Source organism: Leptonotus elevatus, chromosome 11, assembly GCF_054856555.1.
Source record: "Leptonotus elevatus isolate MCC_2025b chromosome 11, RoL_Lele_1.0, whole genome shotgun sequence".
NCBI lineage: Eukaryota > Metazoa > Chordata > Actinopteri > Syngnathiformes > Syngnathidae > Leptonotus > Leptonotus elevatus.
The window spans coordinates 2,335,673-2,363,244 of record NC_141249.1 but is presented as its reverse complement, the minus strand read 5'-3'; the positions used below and the strand labels follow the sequence as shown (position 1 = coordinate 2,363,244).

The following is a 27,572-nucleotide window of genomic DNA, read 5'->3' as shown; positions in this document are numbered from 1 at the left end:
AAGTTTTCCTGGAAATTCAACAATATTAAAAATAATTTATATCTAAGCTCCTGAAGCAGCTAGAAACATAATTCAAAAAATATTTCAGCGCTTACACATGTGGCGTTCACACAAACATACGTTTATTATTATAAACCTCCCAATATATATTTTTTTAATCAACAAACAAACCTCGCATCTGCTGGTATATTTACTTTCAACACTGGAGCACATAGTTGTAATAACCTTGGGAAATTGAATGGTAATTAATCGTCATCCATTCCGTTACAAAGCCGTTGACATTTTTTGACATCCTCATTGTCTACAAAAATATTTCTTAACAATATGCCACTGTCGACTGGTTACACTGATTCGAATTTCTCCCGCACCGTTGTCAATCGCGTCATTTATTTAATAACTCCCGTGAATCTGCGTAAGCCATAAATGCTCGAATACAATTCCAGGACATGCTACGAGGCCCACGTCAACCTCTCGTGTACATTCTGATGCATTTCATGGGCTAAGAGACTTAAGAATTGGTCAAAACAAATCAAAATGAATTATCTGCTCTCCTGGCTTTAAAGGGAAAAGAGTGCTGGAGCGCTCCCGGCTTTAACGGTAGAAACACGTTCCCGGCCTTAATGGGTACATTTTTGGTGAATCGCTGCTCGGAAGTACCAACCTGAATCGGTCCATACCACAAAAAGTAGCTTCTTCGGTACCCATCCCTACCAAGGGGGGAAAAATATAAACCTATCTGACCCAATGTGAAAAAGTGATTGCCCCACCTTTCCAGCAAACACGTATAGTTGTTGGGCTTTGGGTGGGAATGGGCTTCGTTGTTGAGCCCCACTTGGGCAGTAGATGGGCGAAACTAAGAATGGTCAAGTGGGCTCTGGGCTGGGCTATTCAAAATTCTAATTTTGCACAATAACAGCATGGGTGATGGGGCTTACTCCCTGGCCTATATTTCTTTACAATTAAATAATATTTTCTTTTTGAAGAAAAAAATACACACAAAAAAATCTGTATTTCAAATTAATATATATTATTTGGACCATTAATGGACAGTTTCATACAAGTTTGATAGTGCAAGATTGATATTCAAACCTAGAAGAAAGCGCTGCACAGCATTCTGAAAATATATTGGAAAACCCCTCCACCTTTGAGCCAATTAAAGGAAGTCTGCCACCTAAGCAAAATGTTTCCACCTCAACAAGGACTTCAGGCTCATTTGAGGTGGAAAATGAATTATTCTTTTTGACATTGAGGGAACACTGACCGTTTGTTGTTTTTTGGCGTTCAATAATAATAAAAAGGTAATAGTAAGTAAGCTTTATTTGTATAGTGCTTTTCACAGACACAAAGTCACTAAGTTCTTTACAGGGTTAAAAACTGCACACACATATTCACACTACCAGTGGTTGGCTGCTGCAAATCGGGGTTCAGTGACTTGCTCAAGGACACTTCGACATGGTCACCAGGCATGAGGATCAAACCCACAACCTCATGGATGGGAGACTGCCACTCTACCACTGAGCCATGCCGCCCCATGTAATTGATAGTATTATCCTTGTTATTAAAACTTGTAACAAAATAACTGTCATCAGTGTGAAAGGAGCCCTTATGGATACAATCAGGAACACCATAATCAGCCCAGCTAGGGTGGGCCCCAGGTGGGAGAAAGCTGGGTTGTGGAATTTAGCTAGGGCCCATTTAAGGCCTATCTTGACGTGGGAGACATGGGACACGGCTGGAGGGTCAATGTCGCTTCTGTGATCGGTATAGCTTGCAAGCTATACTGCTCTACTCCGGTGGGAGCGGGACGCTAGATTTTGCCTAGCTCGGACTGGAAACACATCTATCACATCTATTTGAGGATTTTTAGCTTTAACTTTGTCATGTTTTGCATGACGACGATGATGGCACATCCACTAGCTATCCACCTATCGTCATCGAACATTAAAAATGCTACTGTTCAGTCTAAATTTCAGTATTTGGACAACAGTGATGATTAGAGTTTGGCTGACTTAAGTGATGCTTTGCTGGGTAATCTTCCAAATAGAGGTATACAGGGAGGTGCTTTAATTACTCTCATGGTAAAAATGGGAAAGTTCTCCCTTCTGTTTTGGCAATCTAAGAAAATCAGACGTGTAATGAAAAGTACACTGGCAGGAGAAACGCTTGCCATGTCCGATGGCATTGACAATGCAATGTTCTTTGCAACAATCTATTCTAAACTTACCACTGGAAAAGCTGATCTGAATATTCTTCCTCTTACCTGTGTCACTATAATAGGGCTGGGGAAAAAAGTCAACCAAGTCGTATTGGTCGACTTAAAAAGTAGGTTAACTGAATTTATCTGCGTCAACGCTCCGCCAGAACCATATTTGCGCTGTCGTCCATGTTTCACACGGACCTTTTATGTAGACGCACACAGTGTTAAAATGGCTGAAGACTCCCATCACTCCCCAAAACAACAGATGTTGTCCGAAGTTTGGGATCTTTAACAAAAGAATGACAAAAATAAAGCTTGCAATTACTGCAAAATGCAAATGGGCTGTCACAGCAGTATGTCATCAATGATGTAGCACGTTACTAGAAAACAGCCCTATGCAAAGCATTCCAAAGCAACGGGGAACAATTTTGTCCACGTGTATACTTTCAAAATGGATCTCTATAGAATTCCACGATATGGAAATTAGGGTCACCCTTAGACTTCACCATATCATGCCACGTTGGTGGTTCACACATATTTCCAGGTTACACATTGTGGGTGAGCCAAAAGTCTGGACTGGAGAATCGCAGCAAAAAAGGCCCAGAAGAAATGTAGTAAAACCAGAGCTGTCAAACGATTATAAAAAATAGATAAATCAGATTTATCACTTCTTAGAATTTTAATCATGATTAATCACTTAATTGAAAAGGCTTTTTATCAATATTTTTTGCCCGCCAAATTAGAACAGTACTTGTCATGTGTTAATTCTTTCGACATTTAATGTTATGAGGACGTCTTCAACATTTTTTTATCCACTGCACACTCTCATCCTCCTCTTTTTCTAATCAATTAATTACTTGCATAATTTAAAATGGGGAAAAAATGACCCCAATAGTTTACTTAAATGCATGTAGTTATGTTTATTACTCAAACCTACCTACGCTACCTTTACGTTACCATCTGCCGTCAAGCTAAAGGATCAACTGCGGTCAAAATTAATAGTGTGATTAATCTGCGTTAATACATGATAAATGCAATAATTTTTTTGTGATTAATCAATGAGTTAACGCTTTAACTTTGACAGCGCCAAGTAAAACTTAAATAGGAGATTGCTAAGCCTACTTAGTTAATCTTAGTTAAGTTGTGTCATGTCATATCATGTGTTTACCACTAACCGCAACGGATAGGGACCAGGATGGGCTGTGAATAGCAAAAATTTGCATATAATTGACTCCCACTGATTTTTTTATTGTTGTAAACCCTCAAAATTCTTCAACAACCGCTGATAAACCATCAATATGCATTCTCCGCAACAACAAAAAAAACGGGAGTTGGCACCCCCTCCCAAAACCCTAAACCTAAAAAGAACCCCCCCAAAATAAAATAATTAAAAAAAGGTGTATTTTTTTAAATGTTGTTTATTGAAAATTATTCAAGCGGCACAGTGTAGAGGGCCACATTCCTCACTGAGAAAAACACTGATCAACATTATTGCCCATTCCCTGACATGTAAAAGACTGAACCAATAACTGAATAATTTGTACGTGCATTTTCTGCTCTGTCAATTTGAAACAATGTCATGTATTTTAATAAAAAACTAATAATTAAAAAAAACGATTAATCAAAAAATAATAATGAACACAATCGATTATAAAAAGGTTTCGCCAGTTGCAGCTCTTAAAATGAATTGCAAAATTGACAGCTAATCAATGTGATTGGTCTCGCTATCTGCAAATCTCACTCATGGGTGATCAGTATTGGCAGCATAAACCCCTTATCGGATCATCCCTAGTCATTAATACATTGTGGGTTGATGGTGTATTTTGCCGATGCTTTGAAAAACACTTGACTGGGGATTTCTATGTAAAGAGACAGAATGGGGTATATGCCACAAAGGAGGCGGGGCTTCCGACTTCCATAAATCACACATCTATGCTGTTTCTGGTTACTGTTGCGATAACCGAATAGGCCATGTCCCAATACTCGCACTGCCACCCTTGTGTCTCTCAATTACGCGTTCCCGTTAATGGGTGCGAGCGTGTAGGATGTCTCACTTCTCCGAGTGCGTCTCAGAGTGCTTCAGCACTAGGCAATTTAGTTCTTGATACTTTTCATAAAAAACTTAAGGAACGAAATAGAAAATCTATTCTCTACCTTCAACCACCCCAAGTAAGTACATTGCACCAACATTGGTTGTATATGGATAACAAAGTACATAACGCGCAGCCTTATTCTGAACAATCTGTAGTTTATTAATATATGACATGGCAGTGCTTGACCCAGACCTCTGAGCAATAGTCTAAATGTGATAACACTAGACTTTTAACCACACTTCTCCTTAAATTGAATGGTAACAAATTTGAGCATCTTCTTATAATTGTTTCTACCCAGTTTATTTATTACTTTGTCAACACAGCATGCTTTACAGCACATATTAAATGTTTTCATGCCTGTGACTGCAGATAAAGCTCAGCTGTGTTTGTTTGGATCCTCCAAAAATGGATTTGGTTTCCATGACAGTGACCTTGACATTTGCATGACTCTAGAGGGTCATGAAACTGCAGAGGTAGGCATACGTACATTTACCAAAGGATACTTCATTGTTGATATTCGAGATGGGTTGCTTTAACATTTAGTGCTGAATTGTATTATCTGCACAGAAGCTGAACTGCAAGGAGATCATTGAAGCCCTTGCTAAAGTCCTAAAGAAGCATGCAGGTGAACGAATATTTAATTATCTATTCAGGGTTCGAGTTACAGTCCCCTCTATAAATATTGTAACGGCAAGTTCAATTCCTTTGTTTTTGTTGTATACTGAAGAAATTTGGGTTTTGGATCAAAAGAGGAATACAAAATTTAAGTTAAAAATTCTAGTTTATATTTCATGGTATTTACATCAAGATGTGTTGAACAACTCAGTATACAGCACCTTTTGTTTGAAGCCACCCACTTTTCATGTGACTGAGGGGTATTTCTAGTTGATCAAGTGTTGCCCTTTAGATTGATTCCTTAAACATTTGATAGTGCTTGTTTTTCACCTGTGGAAATATTTTCATTTGCTGTTAAGCAAACATGAAGACTAGAAAGCTGTGTATGGGACAAAAGCAAACCATTTTAAAGCTGTGAGAAGAGGGAAAATCGATTAGCGCTATTGCGCAAACATTGGGCATAGCCAATATAATAATTTGAAATGTCCTGAAAAAGAAATAATGGTGTCCTAAGCAACAGACATCGGACAGGTCAGCCCAAGGGTATGACAAGTCGTTCATGGCAGAAAAATTGTGAGAGCTTTCAAACACCCAAAGATTTCAGTCAGTGACATCAGTGCCAACCTCCACAGGAAAGGGGTGAAGGTATTACGCCAGATTCACACTGACTGCGGTATGCAATTCATACCGTGTGTGGTGCGTGAGCTGTACGTGTCCGGAAATCTGTACCCTCAAAACCACAAGATCACGGGGGTTCACGCTGAAGAGTTGAGTTCACGTGATAACAACCGTGTATATAGAGAGCTACTGTACTTGTAAACAATAGCCACACTTGCCTTTCGTTCACATTGATACTCTTTTTGGACATCATTTCTGGGACTTCTACCATGGTTCGTCTACCATGGGTAAGAACGTTTTGTGTTTACATAGTGTTATTTTGTCATGTTTAATTTATGTCGAGCTCTTTTTTGTCTTTTAAATGTCCAACTCATGTCAAGCTATGTAGTTAGCTAGCTTCCCAAGACAACGCATATTTTATCATCACTTGATCCATCTCTATAAGTATGTTTGTTAAATTAAAAAAAAAAGAGTTTGCAAATGGTTTTATTTTGAAATATTCCAGATGTACCTTGATGCCGACGCCTGACTTCCTGTCTGCCTCATGTAATTTCTTGAACTTCATAAAAATCTGCATGCGAAAACTTGTGGAAACCTTCCGCAGCTCTGGATCCGCATACACACCACTGCTGGTGTGAATTGGCACGCAGACTCAAAAAAATGGAAGGTCTTAGACTGGTCAAGTCAATCACCGGACCCAAACCCAATAGAGCATGCACCTGAAGAGGAGACTGAAGGAAGAAACCCCAAAAACAGCTCCAGTAAAGGCCTGGAAAAATTAAGAATACAACAGTCTAGTGAAGTCAATGGGTCATCAAGAAATTAGCACACATTGGCTGCCCGTACGAGCCAAGGGGCTGCAGCGTAAGCGTACGCGGTTGTCCGGTTGAGCTAAACCAGGATAGCACAGATGTGCGCTCAGGGTATGCAAGTGAGGCAGTGCTGCCCCTACTGACAAATAAAATAAAAAGTTTAAAATTTAAATAAATAAAAAAAGTTATATTTAAACTGTTTACATTTGGGGAAAAATGTTTATTATCTAAAAATTTAAACCAACTGGTTCTTCATTATTTAGTGAAATATTTTTTGTGGTCTTGTGTATTCACAATTGTTCAACAAAATGTTTTTATGTTTTATCTGAATACTTAATTATCAAATACAATTTTCAGTAGGATATCCGAATGTCAATATTTTTTTATAGTTGCAACGAGTGACCCACCCAATATTCGTCCACCGAAAATTTTGGGCCAAAAATGGCAAAAATATGCATTTTCGTCATTCAGCTGAAATAAAATTAAAGCCGAAAGAGGATGTTGTGGTGACGCAGGCAAAAAAAAAAAAAGGAGGCGTCTGTTTGGAATAAACACCAAACGCAGGGGTGAGTGTCCGCCTCGCTCCTTGCTGGCGTTTGTAAGTACCGGCAGCTTCATTCGGCACACCGGAGAAGGATAGGGGCGTCGCTTGGTAAACTATGTTGAAATAGAGAGCGCTGTCGAGTACTGCACTACAGGTGAGCTACTCTTTCTCCTGCAGCGCCTTCCTTTTTTTTCTTTGATGACAGCCCCTTGAGCGCTTCCAGTTCTTCACTTGCATTCTGGTGCCTGTGCTAAATATTTTAGCTAATGTTAGCACCATTGCTATCAACAGTTTTAAACAAGTGAACACTTACCAGTATCTCCGGGTGACTACAGATCTGTACAGGACGTCGTGTGTGACTTTGCAGTCCGTTCCCAAAGCCGATTGTGAAGAAATTTTATTTATTTTTAAACCTTGGTGAATATGTGAATGTGCCGATTTTAAGTGTGCCGCACAATGTCCCGCTCCAAATAGCCTACAAATGTGCTAAATAGGCCTAAATATTTTATAATAATATAATAATTTTATTAATTATCATAAATGCAATGATAACAAAAAATTGGCATAATTTTTTTTCGCCATTTCGGTTTTCGGCCAAGCATTTCTCATTTTCGGTTTTGGCCAAAAAATGTCATTTCGATGCATGCCTAGTTGCAGCCCTGCTTCTCATGTTGTGTCTTCTTGCTCGGTGTGTTGCAGTCTTTACTACTCCTCGCCCACCTTAAGCGAGAGAGCTTCTTATTGAAGAATCTTATTTACCCCCACAGAGGCGGAAATCAGTTAAAGGATCCGCACTGTGCAGCTTGTAGCTGCTGTAGCTTATCACCTAGCATTTGTGAGCATCTGGGAAAGCAGGGAGGATGAGTGACTGTGTAACATGGACGCAATATTTTTTTAAACAGCTCGGAGTTCATTGGTTAGCTAGACTTGTCTACTTGTGATTGGTTAGCGTGACCTGCCCACTTGTAGCATGCCACTTGGGCGGTTAAGGGTGCTATTACCGCTGCTATGGCGATTATAAAAAAAAAAAAAAAATGTGATAAAAAAACAATACATTTGTAGAGATTCCAAAAAGCTGAAGTAATGAATGGAATCTTGCATCCATTACCAGCATGGTGCTTGTAACCCATAATCTGACTTGATGTCGGCAAAAACATTTTTTGCATTCCATATAGTCACTTAAACTATTGCATGATAAGCTGGTCTCAGGCAAGTCAGAGCAAGAAAAGACCATTAAAAGTACTACACAAACAAGCCAAAAGTTATGGACGAAAAGCCACAGCACTATATTACGTGCAATACTAAAAAAGTGTAATCTTTTGAACTGGGCCAGTTTTCACAATGTTGCAGATATGAGGGTCATATGCAAGGCTCTGAATTGTCTTCCAGCAGCTCTGGCTTAATTCATCAACCAAACAGACTGTAGTGAGCGTACTAGTGCCTCTCTCAGAGGTGACCATGCAATCCCTCTGCGTAAGAGTGAATAGATCTGTTAAAGTGCTGATGCAGCAAATCAGGTCAGATGGAAGGGAATGTAATGGACTGCGATGAAGACAAAAGAGTATTGGTTTGGCCCAAGGATTGATAGGCTAAAAAAACATATTGCACAGGTGAAGTCAATGAAACTGTCCGTACTTGTGACAGTGTATCAAGAACATCGTCTAGAAGGCACAAAGGGTGGTCGATGGCAAGTTCATATAGGAGCTCGAAAGTAACTGTGATAGAACAAGAAGCCAAGGTTAAATTAATGGACAGGAAGCCAAGTCTAAAATTGCAGCAATGGAACTGGAAGCTAAGTCCAAAATTGCAGCAATGGAACAGGAAGCTAAAGCTGCAGCAATGGAGGCTATGTCAAAAGTTGCAGCAATGGAAGCTAAATCCATAGTTGCAGCGATGGAACAGAACGCTATAGCAAAAGCCGCGGCAATGGAAAAAGAAGCTAGGCTTAAGACAGTGAAAATAGAATGGGAAAACAGACTACAAACAATTAAAGGTTCAGTGATAGAATGGGAGGATAAACTTGAAACAACTAAAACAGCAACAGTGGCGCAAGAAACCAGACTTAAAAAATTAAGAAAGTAAGACCCAATTGAATTAGATCAGCATTGTTAGTGAGGTTGGACGCATGTGTTAATACAAAAAACGAACCATACAGACAGACAGGTGTCAAAGATGCAATACAAGACAAGAACACAGAAGTTCAAAGCAACACACACCTTGAACAGTCAAACTGTTCCGATACACAAGAAGTGAGAGGCAGCAATACTACAGACACACAGGAAGTGATAAAAGACACGAGAGACAATGGAAACAGTCTTACGATGTAAGACGACGGAATATGATTCCTTTATGATGTCATTTCATAATGGTGTAGAGATAAAAACGGAGAACGACCAAGATCGTCTACACTATCTGGAGCTGTACTGGGTGAAAAACCCAAAGAGCTGGTAAGAAGTTATATGCACATTGAACCAGAACAAGGATACCCTAAGGCAAAGAGCCTCCTGCAGGATCAGTATGGGAACCCTTACAAGGTTGCTAAAGCATATATCAAAAAAGCTTTGAACTGGCCTTCTATTAATGGATGGATGATGGTGAAGCTCTACATGGATTTGCTCTGTTTCCCATCTCCTGCGGAAACGCAATGTCAGACACGAATCACCTGAAGTCATCTTCTATGAACTCCCTTACGAACTGATAACAACATGGGGACATGTTGTTGTTCAAATTAGACAACAAAGAAGTCTTGATTTTAAGGATCTAATCAGGTACATCAACTTAGAGCAGGGGGCAAACTCGGTCCTCAAGGGCCAGAGTCCTGCAGGTTTTGGATGTTTCAATTCTCCAACACAGCTGATATATTATCAGTTTATCAGCAAGCTCTGCAAAAGCCTGATAATTATCCTGTTGATTGGAATCAGCTTTTTTTGGAAGAGGGAAACCTGCAAGACTTTGGCCCTCGATGGCCGAGTTTGCCCACCTCTGACTTAGAGGCTCAGGCTGTGGTAGATCCAGAGTAAGGTGAAGTTAACGACAACCCTAAATGGCAGTCTAAGTCTTCAGTGAGCCACTCAATGGAAAAGAGACATGGCAACATTGTTTTCACAACAAATACTACACTAGCCAACAATCAATCTACAGTTACAAAGACAGGCCGGAAGACTGTTACTGGAGCAAGAAATGTTTTTGAAAAACCTTGTCTCTTCTGCAAAAAATAAATACTTCACAAGGACAAATAAGTTTCTCAGAAAAAAGGGCTTCCATTTTAGTTGCCTCAAACAAGGTCACATGAGCAAGTTCTGTCAAGAGAAGATGAAATGTGAAGTATGTTCACTAACTCATCCAAGTGTGCTGCATGTGAAGGACAAAGGCAAGCCATCTTTATTCAGTAACTATGTGGAACCATCAGATGAAAGCAGGGTTGACAATGGGGCCAGCGAAATCATCCTTGCCATTGTTCCTGTCCAAGTAAAGGCAAAGTGATTGCTTCATACACGTTCCTAGACGCAGGTAGCACAGCGACCTTTTGCACAAATAAGCTTATGGATGATCTTGGCTTACAAGGAAGACGATTAGATATCCTTTTGTTCTGTAAATTGTAATATCTGTGAAGGACTTGTCAAGTGCCTTACTATTCTTATGTATTCCTTGGAGTATATCACGGCCAGGGGACTACAGATGAAAAAAAATAGCCTTCTGGCTAATTCTGGCAGTTTAAACCGTGTTTTATCATATGTCTTGTGAAATTGCACTGCCCCCTTTCAAATAAATCAATCAAATTTTCCTGTCTTCTTCAATTATTTCCCAACACAAGGGCTGAGAAACATCTTGCCTATTACAACAGCAAAAGTGCCTATCGTGAAGTTTGAACACAGGCAGAGTGGTTTGGAGGGAGACATCAGTCTCTACAATACTCTGGTGAGTGACAGAAGCCTAATTTAGAGGGTTTCCTTCATTATTTTTGGAGAAACTTGTAAAATGTGGGTCCCTTGTGGTAGGCTCAACATAACACCAAAATGCTGGCTATGTATGCAGCCTTGGATCAACGTGTGCAGTTCCTGGGATACATGATGAAGGTCTTTGCAAAGGTATGTCAGAAGTACATTAATGGATTATAGTTAGACCAGTGGTGTCCAAACTCGATCCTCGAGGGCCGGAGTCCTGCAGGTTTTGGATGTTTCCCTGATCAAACGCACCGGTTTCCAATGAACAGGATCATTACCAGGCTTATGCAGAGCTTGCTGATGAATTTCAGGTGTGTTGGAAAAGGGAAACATCCAAAACCAAAAAGGACTGTGGCTCTCGAGGATCGAGTTTGGACACCACTGAGTTAAACCATAAAAAATGTGTTGTTTTTTTAGCATGTCATTTGAACTGCTCCTCAATTATTCTGGCTTTGTCATGAAATTTATGGGAAAAGTATGTGCCGGCTGAATGACTGCAAAAACTCATTGGTGACTTGTTAGTAATCTCATTTTCAGTGCAATTCACTACCAATCGACTGTGGATGCATTGGTACAATTGTCTTTTATAAATATTTATGTTGTGTCTGTCTTTTTATATCGGCCTTGAGTCTTCTAAATAAAGATGATGATGGTGAAATCCAAAACTATGGCCAAAACATAACAGAGAAGAAACCCTTTTTGCATTTTTACATTAGTGGGTCTCAACTGTTGTCACCCTGGGACCCCCATCTTCCTATTGTTGGTTAGTCGTGAGATGACAAACAAGCGCCCAAACTTTTTTTGTTAACGTGGGTGGAGGTGGGGACCGACTACTGTTTGGGGGGGGGGTTGCACAGGTGAATATCAAATGTGAAATATTCGTGAGCAACTCCGTGGTGCTAAATGTAAAAGCTTCTGTGCATTTGATGGGCTGTACTGTCCGTCATTCGTCGTTGTGTAGCATCCCCATCATTTTTTCAAGCTAAATCAACCTGTAATCATTGGTGCGTGGGCCCGCTGTTTTATTTTACCTACGCTTCTATCGTCACTTTGTCACCGTTATTTTAGGACCGACCAACAAAGGTTGGCATTCCGTCAGTATTGACGGTCATCCATCAGTCCGCCACTAGCGTTAGTAGTCCTGTAAGTCGGGGAAAAAACTCCCCTTAGTTGATTTCACATTCACATGAAACACAGGATTAAACTAGTGTCTTAACCTTGTTTTTTGTTTGTATTTTTATTTTTTTTCATCAAGATTAAACTAGTTAGCATAGTAGCTGTAGCCAAAATAGCGTAAACTGGCGTGACCCTTCAGTCGTCAACAAAACAGGCATCCGTCTGTGAGAGAAGTACATCGGCACTTGACCCGGTGAGTGATGATTACACCAACGGACGAAAACCAATGTCTGCCATTTATTAGTCCGCCAACTTTTTCTGGCCATTCATCAGAAAAACAGGGGTCTGTCAGCGACAGCCAGTCCGTCACTCCCGACGGACCGCCCACCTCTGGGAAAACCATTTAATAAACCAATATCATCTATGTAGATGACTTCTTCATCCAACCAGAATACTTGTTTGTTTAATAGGTTACAAATGAGAACAGGTCTTGGGTCAGACTTGGGTTACAACTTTGTTACCTTGTCACGACTGGACTTTTGTGTTCACAGCGTTGTGACATTGGAGATGCATCCAGAGGAAGTCTCTCATCTTATGCTTACATCCTGATGGTGCTTTACTTTCTGCAGCAGAGGCAGCCTCCAGTCATCCCAGTCCTGCAGGAGGTACTAATTACCAATATCAATTCATTGTAAAGGGCACTTAAGGGGAAGATGAAGATTTAGGATTATGGTCAAAAGTACATGTACATTATTGATACCTCTTAGATCTTTGACGGGACAAGTGTTCCCCAGAGAATAGTAGATGGTTGGAATGCCTTCTTCTTTGAAGACCTTGAAGATTTGGTGAGGTCAACATTTGCTTTTGAACTTGAAATATTGCATTGTTCCAAACAATGTTCAGTAAAATTTTATGTGGCATTTGTTTCTTCTGTGCGCACAGCGCCTCCGGCAGCGTATGTCACAGGTGGAGTTCAACACAGAATCTGTGGGTGAGCTATGGTTGGGCCTCTTGCGCTTCTACACTGAAGAGTTTGACTTCAAAGAGCACGTCATCAGCATCCGCCAAAAGAAACGCCTCACTACCTTTGAAAAACAGTGGACGAGTAAATGCATCGCTATTGAAGGTGCACTAATGAAAGTGTCTGTTGTAGCTAATTTCACACGCTTAAAGCGGTATTGCAACTTGTTTCCACTTACTTTTCTTTGATCCTCTCAGATCCTTTTGATTTGAATCATAATCTTGGTGCCGGAGTTTCTCGCAAAAGTATGTATTTTCTTTTACCCCAACAAAACCATGTTTAAAGATTGGTTTGTTAAAATGACCATAAATACTGTTTTATGGTTAGATCAGATGAGTTATTAATTTGGTTTTGATAAACCCGCAATAATATTTAAGGTGACTGATCGCTACTGCAAGTGGTTGCATTTTAGAATACAGTTGCAGAACCTAAATATGTATTTATCGCCTTCCCCTGAAACATCTCTTTCCTTTTACAGTGACAAACTTTATCATGAAGGCTTTCATAAATGGACGAAAGCTGTTTGGAACTCCCTTCTACCCAGTCCCTGGTACTGAAGTGGTAAGGGCAAACTGAGCAATTTTTGATCATATGATAGCCACAGATTCAGATGTTAGTAGTAACTCAGAATGCCAGTAAACCATTTGAAATGTTTCATTGCCCCTGCTGTAGGACTACTTCTTTGACGCAAAGGTTCTAACAGACGGCGAGTTGGCACCAAATGACAGGTGTTGCAGGATCTGTGGAAAGATTGGACATTATATGAAGGACTGTCCTAAGAGACGCAGGTTGGACTTTTAATATGAAATCTCACTCACTTATCAAGACTAACTTCTGTTCGCTGAAGGAGAGCAATGTGCCACAAAACATATTTGGTATGGTGCATACACCCTCTTGGGGCTTGATTGAAAACTGGCAGATTATCCATGTCCTATCCAGGCACCGCCTGCACAAATACAGTATATAGCACAGTTACAGTGTCACAGTCATCCCTGTTCTATAGCTGCTCCATTACTTGGTACAACACATACTGCGGATTCACTCTATCTCAGATTTTTATTTATATAGTCCGTAACTCAAAAATTGCGGGGTTGTACCTCAATATTTCGTGGGTTTTCCAGAAATGATCTTCCCTCATTTAACTCTTGTTATTGGGGCAGTTTCTACTAGTTCAAAATTCAACTCACAAATTTTAAAATGAACTAATTCAGTTTATAGTTCATCGGTACAAAAATGAACTAGTTCATAGTTCCTTCAAACTAGTTCAAACTAATACCTTATTGTTTTTAGCAAAAAATCAACTTGGAATTTTATGGCTACAACTGTAACTACATCTAAAACAGGTGGCAAAAAAAGTTTAGGAATGCTCATCAAACACCTGTTTGGAGCATCTCAAAGGTGAACAGGCTAATTGAGAGCAGGTGGGTGACCAAATTAGGTATAAAAGAAGCTTGCCTGAATTACTCACTCAGTCACAAGCAAAGATGGGGCGAGGTTCACCTCTTTGTGAACAATTGCCTGAGAAAATAGTCAAACAGTTTAAAGACAATGTTCCTCAATGTACAATTACAAGGAATTTAGGGATTTCATCATCTATGGTCCATAATATTATTAAAAGGTTTAGAGAATCAGGGGAAATCACTGCATGTAAGCGATAGGGCTGAAAATCAACGTTGAATGCATGTGACCTTCAACCCCTCAAGTGGCACTGCATCAGAAACCAACATCAATGGATATCACCACATGGGCTCAGGTACACTTCAGAAAACCAATGCCAGTAAATACAGTTTGGCACTACGTCCGTAAGTGCAACTTAAAACTCTACTATGCAAAACAAAAGCCATTTATCAGCAACACCCGGCACCGGAAGCACCGCCGGCTTCTCTGGGACCAGCGCTCATCTAAGATGGACTGATGCAAAGTAGAAAAGTGTTCTGTGGTCTGACAAGTCCACATTTCAAATTGTTTTTCGAAATTGTGGACATCATGTCCCCCAGGCCAAATAGGAAAAGAACCATCCGGACTGTTATGGACGCAAAAGTCAAAATCTGTGTTAGTATGGGACAGAAAACCCACGCAAGCACGGGGAGAACATGCAAACTCCACCCAGGAAGGCTGAAGCCCGGACTCGATCTCCGCGTCCACTCTCACTGGGAGGCGGATGTGCTAACCAGTCAACCGCCTAAATAAAAAATATAATATAAATTAATGTATTAATTGTAACACCAGCGATGTGGTCTCTAAACTTGAATGTCCTTGTGGCTGCTTCTACATGGTGTAGAGCTAAGCGCAATTTTATATCTAGAGTTGCCAAGCACAAACAAGCCATAAGAACAGGCGGTTGCGTCAACACTTTATAGCACTGTAAAGGCTTGTTTCCACCGATGGTATCTACCCTACTCTGCTCTGCTCTACTTGGCTCTACACCAAAAAGCAGTGCGTTTCCACTGCCACGGCCACCACCCAGGAGCCCCCTCTTCACCTCGCCAGTGATGTCATGCTAAAGCGACCGCAGCTAGCGTGCACTGCACACACAGGCAAAAACAATGGAGAGCGCAGATGTTTTTTTGTAACCTGTGCTTGGTTTGTGCCTGTTTATTTCAGCCTGAGGACATTGAATGAATATTGCAGCAACCAGAAAACTGCATTCAATAATGTTAAAAAGTTTGCACCTTCTCAAAAGTCCAAGCATTAATCTGTTTGGAAGCCATTATTGTTCTCTCTTCATCGTTAATGGCAGCTGTTTTCCCGTGGTGGTGGTTTGCGCAGCTGCACATTGATGACGACATGTCTCGAACCAATCATTGGCCTCCAAAATAAGTACGTCACGTTTTGGAACTGGGCTACTTTTTTAAAAACCACAAAGGAGCAGGTACCAGAAAAGAGAGTAGAGTAGAGTAGAGCTGGGTATATTTGTTGGTGGAGACCTAAATTTTTCATCTCACAATATACATCATGCCTGAAGATGTTTATTATAAAATTAACCTACTGCTGTCGCTTTCTGTAGCAATTAAAAGCAGGATTACAGAAGATAATATTGATAATATTGGCCAAGAAAGCATAAATTCTGCCTGGTTATGTATAGATAAACTGTATAGATAAACAACAGCATTGAATAAGACAAAGCTATTGTATAACAGTGCGCTGATCCTTCTCTTAACTTATCACAATACACATGAATAATTATGCCCAATGAGGTGTATTATAAAATGAACACACACCCATGTTTTCTGTAGGTGTAAAGAGCAGGGTTATGTAAGCCCCCCCCCCCCCCACACACACACACACACATGCACATCAAAATAAAAGCATCACTTTGAAATGAAAACTCTGCGTACTTTACATTTTGAGTCAAGGACAGAGGATGTGGCCTGCAGGCTGTCCTATACGGTATATATAATACATGGTTTTGTTTATTTTTCATCAGAATGAAAAAGAAAGAAAATGACAGAGATGAAGATGTAAAAGATGAAGAGCGGGAGCAAAAAGACAGACGTTGTTTTCAGTGTGGGGACACTGGTCATGTAAGGAGAGACTGTCCTGAATACCGACATCTAAAGCAGAGGACGGCCGTTGCATCAGGTAACCATCACCATACACACACACACACTCACATATATATATATATATATATATATATATATATATATATATATATATATATATATATATATATATATATATATATATATATATATATATATCCACCAATTCACTATTTGAACATCATACACAACATATACACGGCTAAACTTGTGACTGGGATAAAAGTTAATTTTGCAGTTGTCACACATCGTCATCCTCATTGGATGACTATCTATCTGTCTGTCTGTCTGTCTGTCTGTCTGTCTGTCTGTCAAACTGTGAGGTGTGGTTGCTTTCAGTGACAGTTCGAAAACAGCATATGGCAATCAATCATTCAATCAATCAATCATTCAATCAATCAATCATTCAATCAAAGGCCTACATGCTTTTTAATTACACTAGGATTTTTGCTATTTGTAGGCTGCCCGGGTCCCTATCACCCGCAAATAGCAGGGGCACATTGTATAGAATATATATTGTGGTGATATTAATTTTTATTTTGTCTTCATGAGCATACTCTATTTTGGAGTAATCCAGTTACATTACTTTAATATTATGGTACTTGGATTACGTTACTAACTACATTTTTTTTAGCAGGTAACTTGTAACTGTAATGGATTACATTTTCAAAGTAACCCTCCCAACCGTGTGTGTGTATGTATGTATGTATGGATGTGTATATATATATATATATATATATATATATATATATATACACACAGTGTGTGTGTGTGTGTATATACACAGTGTGTGTGTGTGTGTATATACAGTGTGTGTGTGTATATATACACAGTGTGTGTGTATATATATACACAGTGTGTGTGTATATATATACACAGTGTGTGTGTATATATATACACATTGTGTGTGTGTGTGTATATATATTTATACACATTGTGTGTGTGTGTGTATATATATTTATACACAGTGTGTGTGTGTGTATATATATATATACACAGTATGTGTGTGTATATATATATACACAGTGTGTGTGTGTATATATATATATATATATATATACACAGTGTGTGTGTGTATATATATATATATATACACAGTGTGTGTGTGTATATATATATATATATATATATATTTTAGTATATATATATATATATATATTTCAGTATATATATATATATATATATATTTCAGTATATATATATATATATATATATTTCAGTATATATATATATATATATTTCAGTATATATATATATATATATATTTCAGTATATATATATATATATATATTTCAGTATATATATATATATTTCAGTATATATATATATATATATATTTCAGTATATATATATATATATATTTCAGTATATATATATATATATATTTCAGTATATATATATATATATATTTCAGTATATATATATATATATATTTCAGTATATATATATATATATATATATATTTCAGTATATATATATATATTTCAGTATATATATATATATCAGTATATATATATATATATATATTTCAGTATATATATATATATATTTCAGTATATTTATATATATATATATTTCAGTATATATATATATATATATATATATTTCAGTATATATATATATATATATATTTCAGTATATATATATATATATATATTTCAGTATATATATATATATATATTTCAGTATATATATATATATATTTCAGTATATATATATATATATATTTCAGTATATATATATATATATATTTCAGTATATATATATATATATATTTCAGTATATATATATATATATATATTTCAGTATATATATATATTTCAGCTTATATATATATATATATATATATTTCAGTATATATATATATATATTTATATATATTTCAGTATATATATATATATTTATATATATTTCAGTATATATATATATATATTTCAGTATATATATATATATATATTTCAGTATATATATATATATATTTCAGTATATATATATATATATATATATTTCAGTATATATATATATATATATATTTCAGTATATATATATATATATATATATATTTCAGTATATATATATATATATTTCAGTATATATATATATATATTTCAGTATATATATATATATATATATATATATATATCAGTATATATATATATATATTTCAGTATATATATATATATATATGTCCAGCTCATTTTAAATTATGCAAGTAATTAACTGATTAGGAAAAAGAGGAGGATAGACGTGTGCAATGGATAAATAATTTTGAAGACGTCCTCATAACATTAAATGTAAAAAAAATTATAACGCATAACTGGTGCTCTTTAAATTTGGCGAACTAAAAATGTTGACAAAAAACCTTTTCAATTAAGCGATTAATCGTGATTATTAAATTATATATATACATATATATATACAATTACTATATATAAATACTTTATTACATTACAGGTGAGAAAGGAAAGCCCAATGCACTTTTTAGCTCTTTATTTAACTTAAAACCATAAAACTGAAAAACAGTGAGCGGATGCACACACAGAATCGCCCAATGTTACACGACACCAGACCTCTTAAAACCATATTTAACATATGTATAACACACAGACTACAGTACATAGTGTTTTCTATACATTTTGTGCTCTTACTTTTTTGTGTGTTCCAACACATATACAATGCACTTCAAATTGTATTTTTATATAATGCAAATTCAACTTTTTTTTGTTTTTAGCCTTGTTAAACTGCATATTCCTCACCAAAAATACCCTCAAAGTAGTGCTTTCCTCCATTCACCCATCCCTGAGCATTCCTGCTCATTCCCGTTCACCTGCCCCTGCCAATCCAAGAAGATGATATGGAATTTTATGGAAATACACCGACTGCTGGAAACCCTCAACACGCGTCCAGTCTGACTATAGCATAACTCTTTAGTAGTCGGCGTGTGCAGAATCCAGCTTTCAGACGACATTAAGAAAGGGGCGCAGTAGCCACATGAGGAGAGGCTTCAGCGGCTTACTTCCAGGTTAAGAAAAAAGCCACCAAAATAACTCATATTTAATAAGAAATTAGATCAACATTACGCTAAAGGTAATGCATAATCCTATATATCCTATGAAAAGCTTAAAATGCAAAATGATATGGGCCCTTAAAGGAGAAGTCTGGAGTTTTAAACCGTTTCTGTTTGTAAACAAACCGTTTCTGTTTGTAAACAAACAATTTAAAACAGACCCCTCCCATGGTTCAACCCATATGAGCTCAACATTCACGTCCCCTGCCTCTGACCGCACTCAACCAAGCACCGATAGCTTGCAGTACAGCAGCAGAGGGTGTCTCAACTGTGGTACTTGTGAGAATAAGTGACACGGTATCTTGCAAATGGTCACATTACTGATCCGAGATGCACCAGCGATCACCGACAGGGATAATAGCTCAAAACGACATTCGCCTTTTAGCTTAGCTTCACTTATTGCCAATATAAGGATATAAGAAAAGTTCGACCCTCGTTCTATATTGCCGAGTTACCCTTGTCAATGTGAATTAGCCTAGCATGTCGCTAAATCAGCAAGCTACAATTTTATTTTCTATTTCGCACTTACCTGTCCAATAGCAAGCAGGCCAACTCTGCGTCACTCTTCAGCCCAAGCCGCTCCTTCAGGGCTTGGAAGCGGGTAAATGCCAAGCCAAGATTTACTCTCGTTTTTGACCGTGCACTATCCGCTGCATGTTTTGCCATGGTATACTTCCTTTTTTTCACTTTGACCGCCATTTTGAGTTATCGCAGAAATCACTCTACCCGTCTGCCTACAGTGACACGCCCACCCACTCTGCAATTGGCTGGAGGGGTAAACAGCTGTCTGTAAACCCTGAAACATCCTGCTGTTGGCAAAACAAACACAAAATGGCAAAATACAGGCTGGGGACGTGGGGGCTGAGGACAAAATCACCACCACACAACAGAAGCCCAGAGGTGTAGATTGAGGAGTTCATGTGTATACATCCTGTATTTATCTAGTGTTTATTTCTGAATGAAAACTTTGAACTTAACCTTTAAAAACAGATGTAAGTTAAAAAAAAAAGTGAACTTTATTTTGGGGATTATCAACCAATTGCTGGTGAGTCTGAAACGTATCACCATTGACAAAAGGGGCTCATGGTAATACTAAATATTGGTACAAATGCAATATAACTGCTGTTCTACCCTCATATTCCTCCTCAGCTTCTCACATGGTACGGTCTTTGGTGAGTTCTCAGTCCATCACTGGTTCGCAGGTAGCCCCAGACTGTCCTGGAAGGCCCAGGCTACCCTCGGAGAGTGTGAGTAGAAACAAATCTTAAACTGATTCAACCACCGTACACATGGAACTAATAGTTGGTCTCCTCAACCTCCACTCAGTTATACTTTGTGACATGCACTGTGAATGTTGTTCACACCATCCATCACGTAATTCACATTTAGATACAGTGGGGGAAAAGTCTTTGGACAGCCACTTATTGTGGAAGTTGTCCCACTTAAAGGGACAGCATGTGTTATTTAGTGCCATCTAATGGTGAACTAATATAATGCAACCATTTTAAATCCTGCACACTTCAGACAGACCACACTTCGCAAGGCTACCACCAATTACTACCAATTATTCTTTTGAGCGAGCGAGCAGCCTGACGAGCAGGAGCTGGCGTGAGCGGCGAGCAAGAGTGGCTAGCATGAACTTAATGGCGTGGCGAACAAGAGTGGCTAACAAGAACTAGCTGTAGCGACTAACAAGCGGCTCGCGAGAGAAGCTAACAAAAGCTAGCGAGAGCAAAGCAGAGGGAAACAAGCATTGGGAGCCCAAATCATGGGACTCGCCAACGGCCCCCTGCAGGCCCCAGCTGTGAAAGGTAAACACTAAGCAGTGGTCGGTCATTGGGTCCGACACTGGCTGAAAGCACCTCCAGACGCTACAGTAATTTTTGGAGAAGGGGGGTGGCGGAGGGGGAGGGGATATTGCGGTGCGCACCGACAACGAGGGCTCAGCAGAGTCCAACACAACCAGTATCCTTTCCATCAATTCAGATGGTTTGCCATCGCCGTGACCGTCTAACTACATTCACGAAGTTATTCTTCTTTGGGTATCCGTAGAAAGAAAGATGGCGGTGAAACGTCAGCCTCCTGTTGGCGCTGTACGACCTATGTATTATATTATGATTATTAGACCTATGATTGTATAAAAAAATGTACGTTCGGTTATAGAACTTTTTTTTTTGCATTTTAAATTATTTAATTATTAGTTCACCACTAGGTGGCGCTAAATACACATTGTCCCTTTAATATACGAATGAGAGAGGTGTCATTTTCATCATTAGAAGGAATTTTGTAAAAATTTGTTGTTTCGCCCCATCATATAGTATGTTGAAAACATAAGATTTTTTTCCACTGATGTTGTCACAGGTGTTGAGATGGTACAGCCCAAGTTTGAAGACAATAGATTTAACCGTTGAGGACAAGGGGACAAACGTATGATACCTGTAAATATGTGAAAATGGGCCAAAATTGGGCATCCAAATACTCTTAGCTCAGTTCTGTTAATTTTAGGGTATGGCTACCAAAGTATTTTTTGTTCGTCTCAGGGTGCTACAGGTGCCACCCAATTATACGTAAATGTAGCCCTTGAACCTCTATAGGGGGTGCTACAGACCCATTTTGTACTAGTGTACAAAAACTTTTAAATATCCAATTTTTCACCAGGTTCAATGTGTGTGTAAAGTGGTGTACATTTTGAAGTTTTTTTTCTCAATTTACTTGACAGGCCATAAAAAATATCCTGGATTTGATTTCTTATTGTTTAATTTGATGATACATAATAGACTTTGCATCAGTATGGTCATTATTTTCCATTAACTTTCATTGTCACTAGACATCTAATGGGTTGTTCCATGCCAAATTCATATTCTATATTCATTGAAATGTGAATTTTCAATGAATATTGGAGGATATGGATACTTTGTGACTCCTTAACTCATTCACTTCCAGCCATTTTACACTGAAGCAACCCCCTTTGCTCCCGACTGTTTAACTGGATTTTGGCAGATTTTGCAAGGCCACAGAATATTGTCTTCTACTGCTATAAAAACATGGAACCTAGAAATAGAAATATTAGAGTGTCTTCTTAGTATATTTGTGTCTGTTAACATTCTGCAGCAATTAGCATTAAAATATAGCTAAGTTTCATCAATATTCACATTCCTGGTGAAAACACTGACAAAAGAGAGCTTGTTGCAACATGGCCGTGGCTGATCTATTATACTCTGTTGTCACCTGCTGGCCGTTTTTTTTTTTTAATAGCTACCGTTGTTTTAAGCCACCTCTTCATGTCAGAAGCTACATCAAGGCTTTCTGTATGCTCGTGTGTAAGAAAAAACAAACAAACATGTAACCATGTTTTTGGGATTGAATGAGATTTACTAAAAAAAAAAAAGAAGAAAAAAAGTACCCCTCCGAAACTTTTGTTTTAGAGAGAGAGATTACATTTCATGAAAAAAACAAATTCTTGCTACATGATCCACAAGGTCAATTTTGAGGTCAACCAAAACAAAAGGTCTAAAAATTAGTAAAATATGCACCAATCTTCGAGATTGCAGATTTGGAATCCTTGTTGTATTTCTTTTCTAACAGCACATGTTTTGTGAAGATTGACCCTGCAGTTCCTAAGATATAATGGTTCAAAGTAGTAGGGATGCACGATAGTATCGGTGGCCGATAATTATCGGCAGTTATTGGCCAATTTGACGTCAAACAGATAAACCAAATAATAAAGAAAACAGCCGATAATAATAGACACGCCATGTTGGTCCATCTGTTGTGATTGTGGCTCAAGTTGTGCCGAACTCTACAAACCCTCCCCTCTCCTATAGTAGTGTTGCATATTTGTGACGTCATAATACAGGCGACCTTGCGTTCACAGACGATACATCATGGTGACATGGCAGTCGCCAGTGTGGGCTTTCTTTACTGTGTCTGCCCAAAATGTTACCCTCGCAGTTTTTTGTTGCATTTTTAAAAAGTGACTGTTTTGTTTTGGCAAACTCAAAATGAGTTACTGGTTGTCTTAATAAATCAATACAATTCAGCTTCATGGCGCTTTACACAATGCTTCAATGTATTTGTACATGTTAAACTTATAGTGAGACTCGAAAGTATATTTGTATTCAAGTTAATTTTGCAAACAATTATCGGCTTGCTTATCGGTTATCGACATTGGCACTTTTCTAAATGATTGGTTTATTGGTATCGGTTGAAAATAGCATTATCGTGCATCCCTAGTTCAAAGGAAGGCAGCCACGCCCCTTTTACCGAAAATATTAAAATTTGGCAAGCCATAGTTCCCAAACCCCTGCTCTAATTGACCTAAAGTTTCAGACTTAGTGTTGTGAGATCACTATTAACTAGTACAGCAAGTTTCATTCAAATCAAATCACTGTGTGATTTGGCATGGAATGACACAAATTATTTAGTCACGGGATTGTTTTTGCAGTTTGTGCTTCATCTTTAACGTGCATTTAAGAACATTTCAAATTGAACAGGCAATCATTGTTTCAAATTTGACTTTCTTGAGTGTGTAAAAACAGTATGAGAGGTATAATGTGTGATTCTTCTCCCCCCCCCTATTTAGTCAGACAGTCGGCAGACTCCACCCTATTCTCCACAGCCCACACCTGTATCACAAAGTTCTCCTCAGTCCTCCAGTTCTCCCAAGCCCTCCCAAAATAAAACATTTTCTTCAGGTTCCCAGAAACAGCCTGCTCACCCCCAGGTCCCCCTTTCTCTTTTCAACTTCCCCTCATCCCACCCGGGCCAGTTTCACCTTGGGACACTCGCTGCCCGAGGGCCGCTTCCCTCCCACCAGCACCAGTCGCACCCATCGCAGGGACAGCCCCACCAGCCAGCTCACATGCCCTCTCCCCCCTGGCCCATCCACAGACCTGTCCTTACTACAAACACAAGCACCACCCACTCCCCGCCGGCCTTGAAATTGACTCTTCGTTCAGCATCGGGAAGCGCCGCAAGCTCCGGAGGCAGCCCCAACCCCATCAACTTGAATGATCCCAGTATCATTTTCGCACAGCCGGCAGGAAGACCAATGAGCATTGGGGGGCCAGGACGTGAAGGACACTGGCTCAAGCGCTTGGCACAGCCTGCTTCACTTATGGGAAATGGCACTGTGGTCACGTCAGGTATTCACTGGGTGGCATTTTCGGGTTTATCATGTGGTTCTAAATTTGAAAACTAATGAGAAAACAATCACAAAATTTTTCTCAATTTCAATTTCTAAACCAGCGATTCACAATCAGTGTGCTGCCATGCATTAGTGTGCCGGGACGAATCATTAGATGTGCCGTGGGTTAGGTTTAGGGTTAAGGTCAGGAGTCCCAGTGCTGAAAAGAGGGTTGTGTTTAGGGAACTGATGTGAATGGTTTCCCATGACAAGCGACATAGAAAGCAAGAGGTCAGAGAGTGCAAGCAATGTCAAACCTCGATCTCCGACATTTCACCCTCTAGGGTGCAAGTCCCCCGACGCTACGCGGGGGGACGGTGTCTGGTCCCTGGGCAAGCCCGGAACCAAGGGGCCGTGGAGGGTTCCATTCCGGGAATGACCACCAAAGTGACCGCACACTTCCCGGAACGCCAACCTCCAGGGTGCAAGTCCCCCAACGCCTCACAGGGGGACGGTGCATGGTGCCCGGGCAAGCCCAGGGCCCCGAGCGCCCCGGAGAGGTTAGAGTTAGGGTAAGGTTTAATTTCACTTAATTGGGCTGAAAATTATTTACTACAAAGATCTATGCTTGCAGTGTATAATGATCATTAGATGTCAATCAAGGCTACTTTCACACTGCAGGCAAATGCCACCCAGATTTGATTTTTTTGCCCAAATGTGACCTGTATCTGACTTTTTCATGTTAGTCCGACCTGGGTCACTTTCATATGTGGTCCTAGATCGGATACGTATCCAAATGTTAGCAATGCAAACGCAGTCTGAACGGCCAGGCAGCATATATCTGACCTCTTTGTCATTTAAAGTCCAATATGCGCTCCGCGTCGTCCGCGCGGGCAGGGACATTAAGTATAATCTAACCTTAACCAGCCTTAAAACTTGATTTATGCTTGACGCCCCCGCGAGGTCCGCACGGTTCAGGAGACGTACGTGAATCAGCAAAGTTGTTTCGAGTAACAGTTGTGGCTTTATATTTGACTTAAATTTAATCCCATTTAAAACATGAAGCATAAAGTTGACATTTGTGGTGATATTAGTCATTTATCAACGCAGACGGCTCATTTATTACGCGCAGCAATGACGTGACGTCATCGCTCGGGAGCAAAAAAAAAAGAGAGGTCTCCGAGCGATGACGAGCTTGAACAGACTCACCTCATTTTCACAAAAGATTATTTCTACCTCCTCCCCCATCACTCCTCTGTAGTTATGAGATGGTGAAAATATGAGCCCTGACACGCTGGACAATGCTTTTTTGTTTTATTTATTTATGCACAAATGAAGCTTACAGAAAATAGAAAAACTGGACTATACGTATTTACTTCCGCAAACAGCGTTGTGAGCGAGCGCATGTGGGTCACTTTGGGGACGCATAACGTTCACACAGCAGACAGACTGGGGTCGCAAATAATAGTTAAAATATGAACGCTTACTCAAAAAAATCGGATTTCACCAAAAAATCGGAATTGAGCATTAAAACCTGCAGTGTGAACGTAGCCTTTATGTCACTTTTTATGATCTTTTTGTTTAGTAGTGTTCTGTGACATTTTTCCGAATGTAAAATATGGGCCTTGGCTCAAAAAAAAAAGATTGGGAAACACTGTCCTCAACAATTAGGATAAATAAAAGTAACTAATGATTATGACTCAAATCTTTATCTCGGATAGAAATCTATATTTTTTAATATTTTACCATGTATAACATTACAATTTATAACCTAAAATACTATTAATTTATTCTAGGGGTGTCAAAATGAGTGCGTTAACTTTGACTTCCTTTAACGGCACTAATTATTTTAACGCGCAATTAATGACCGCCCCTTATTGGAAAGCCTGTACTGGGGGAATTCCTGTCGCAACGCAGCAGACACGTACGCGTCAAAATTTAGCAGTAATAAATAAAATAATTTCTATATTTGTAAATGTGCTTAATTTCACAAGTTACTTCATGTTAAAGATTAGATAGCTCTTAATGAAAAAAAATACACTGATGTGTCACCACCGTCTTACAAATGCAATTATGCCATCTAGTGGCAGAAAAATGACTCGTTTTTTACAGTACAGTACATCTTTTTAATTTGAACTCATTTTTATGAATTATGAAATTATGACTAAAAAAATCCAGCTATATTTCTATTAGTTTAACATTTTTCTCCCCCACTTGTTTAACAAGAGTATGAAAACAGCAAGAAAAATACTTTATTGTGCATTTCATTTTATTGTACATTTAGAACAGATATAAATTTTGCGAATAATCATGTTACTATTAGTCGTGATTAATTATGATTAAAAAATTGAATAGCCTGACACCCTTAATTTACACCATACTGATCTCCCGAGAATGGATTCATTACAGTACACAACTCAAATAATTATAAATATGTTAATAACCCATTTTGTACAGCCAGAAAATGGCAATGGTACCATGTTTAGAATTAACCATGTTTGATGCTTAAACAAATTATAAAGATTATTTTGATTCTATCGATTATTTGAATAATACATTAAAAAGTTATTTTTCATTCAAGTGTATTGCTTTTTCCGATTACAACGAATTATTGATGTTTCTTTGCTATTGTTGAGTAATTAAAAAACAAACAGCAATCAAGCAATATCACGAGAGGGATGCATGTTATACTTGCCGAGCTTTTTGAAACGGATTCAGTTACATTGTTTTCCAAAGTAAAAGAAGAAGTTTGCAAATGGCTTCTTTTGATAAATGCAAAAGATAATCAGTCTGATTTCATGAAGGACTACAGATATAGAATAATTACTGCTGTGAGGTTACAATCAAATGATTTGGACAATTTTGAGTTAAGCAA

The 27,572-nt window shown here is 38.6% G+C and overlaps 1 protein-coding gene across 5 annotated transcripts in view; it reads left to right on the top strand.

Annotated features, from left to right (window-relative positions):
- Positions 1-27,572, top strand: part of tut4 (terminal uridylyl transferase 4) — a 65,626-nt gene that overhangs the window by 29,802 nt on the left and 8,252 nt on the right. For 3 of the 5 annotated variants that reach the window (XM_086089133.1, XM_086089134.1, XM_086089132.1), the window contains 13 exons: positions 4,660-4,763; positions 4,858-4,915; positions 10,694-10,797; positions 10,878-10,967; positions 12,491-12,604; positions 12,707-12,784; positions 12,882-13,065; positions 13,158-13,205; positions 13,439-13,521; positions 13,633-13,748; positions 16,388-16,542; positions 20,722-20,819; positions 24,155-24,716. In XM_086089133.1, the coding sequence (XP_085945259.1) occupies positions 4,660-4,763; positions 4,858-4,915; positions 10,694-10,797; positions 10,878-10,967; positions 12,491-12,604; positions 12,707-12,784; positions 12,882-13,065; positions 13,158-13,205; positions 13,439-13,521; positions 13,633-13,748; positions 16,388-16,542; positions 20,722-20,819; positions 24,155-24,716 (1,794 nt within the window). The remainder of the gene's footprint in view (positions 1-4,659; positions 4,764-4,857; positions 4,916-10,693; positions 10,798-10,877; positions 10,968-12,490; positions 12,605-12,706; positions 12,785-12,881; positions 13,066-13,157; positions 13,206-13,438; positions 13,522-13,632; positions 13,749-16,387; positions 16,543-20,721; positions 20,820-24,154; positions 24,717-27,572) is intronic. The other 2 variants (XR_015096477.1, XM_086089135.1) reach the window with 2 other exon arrangements.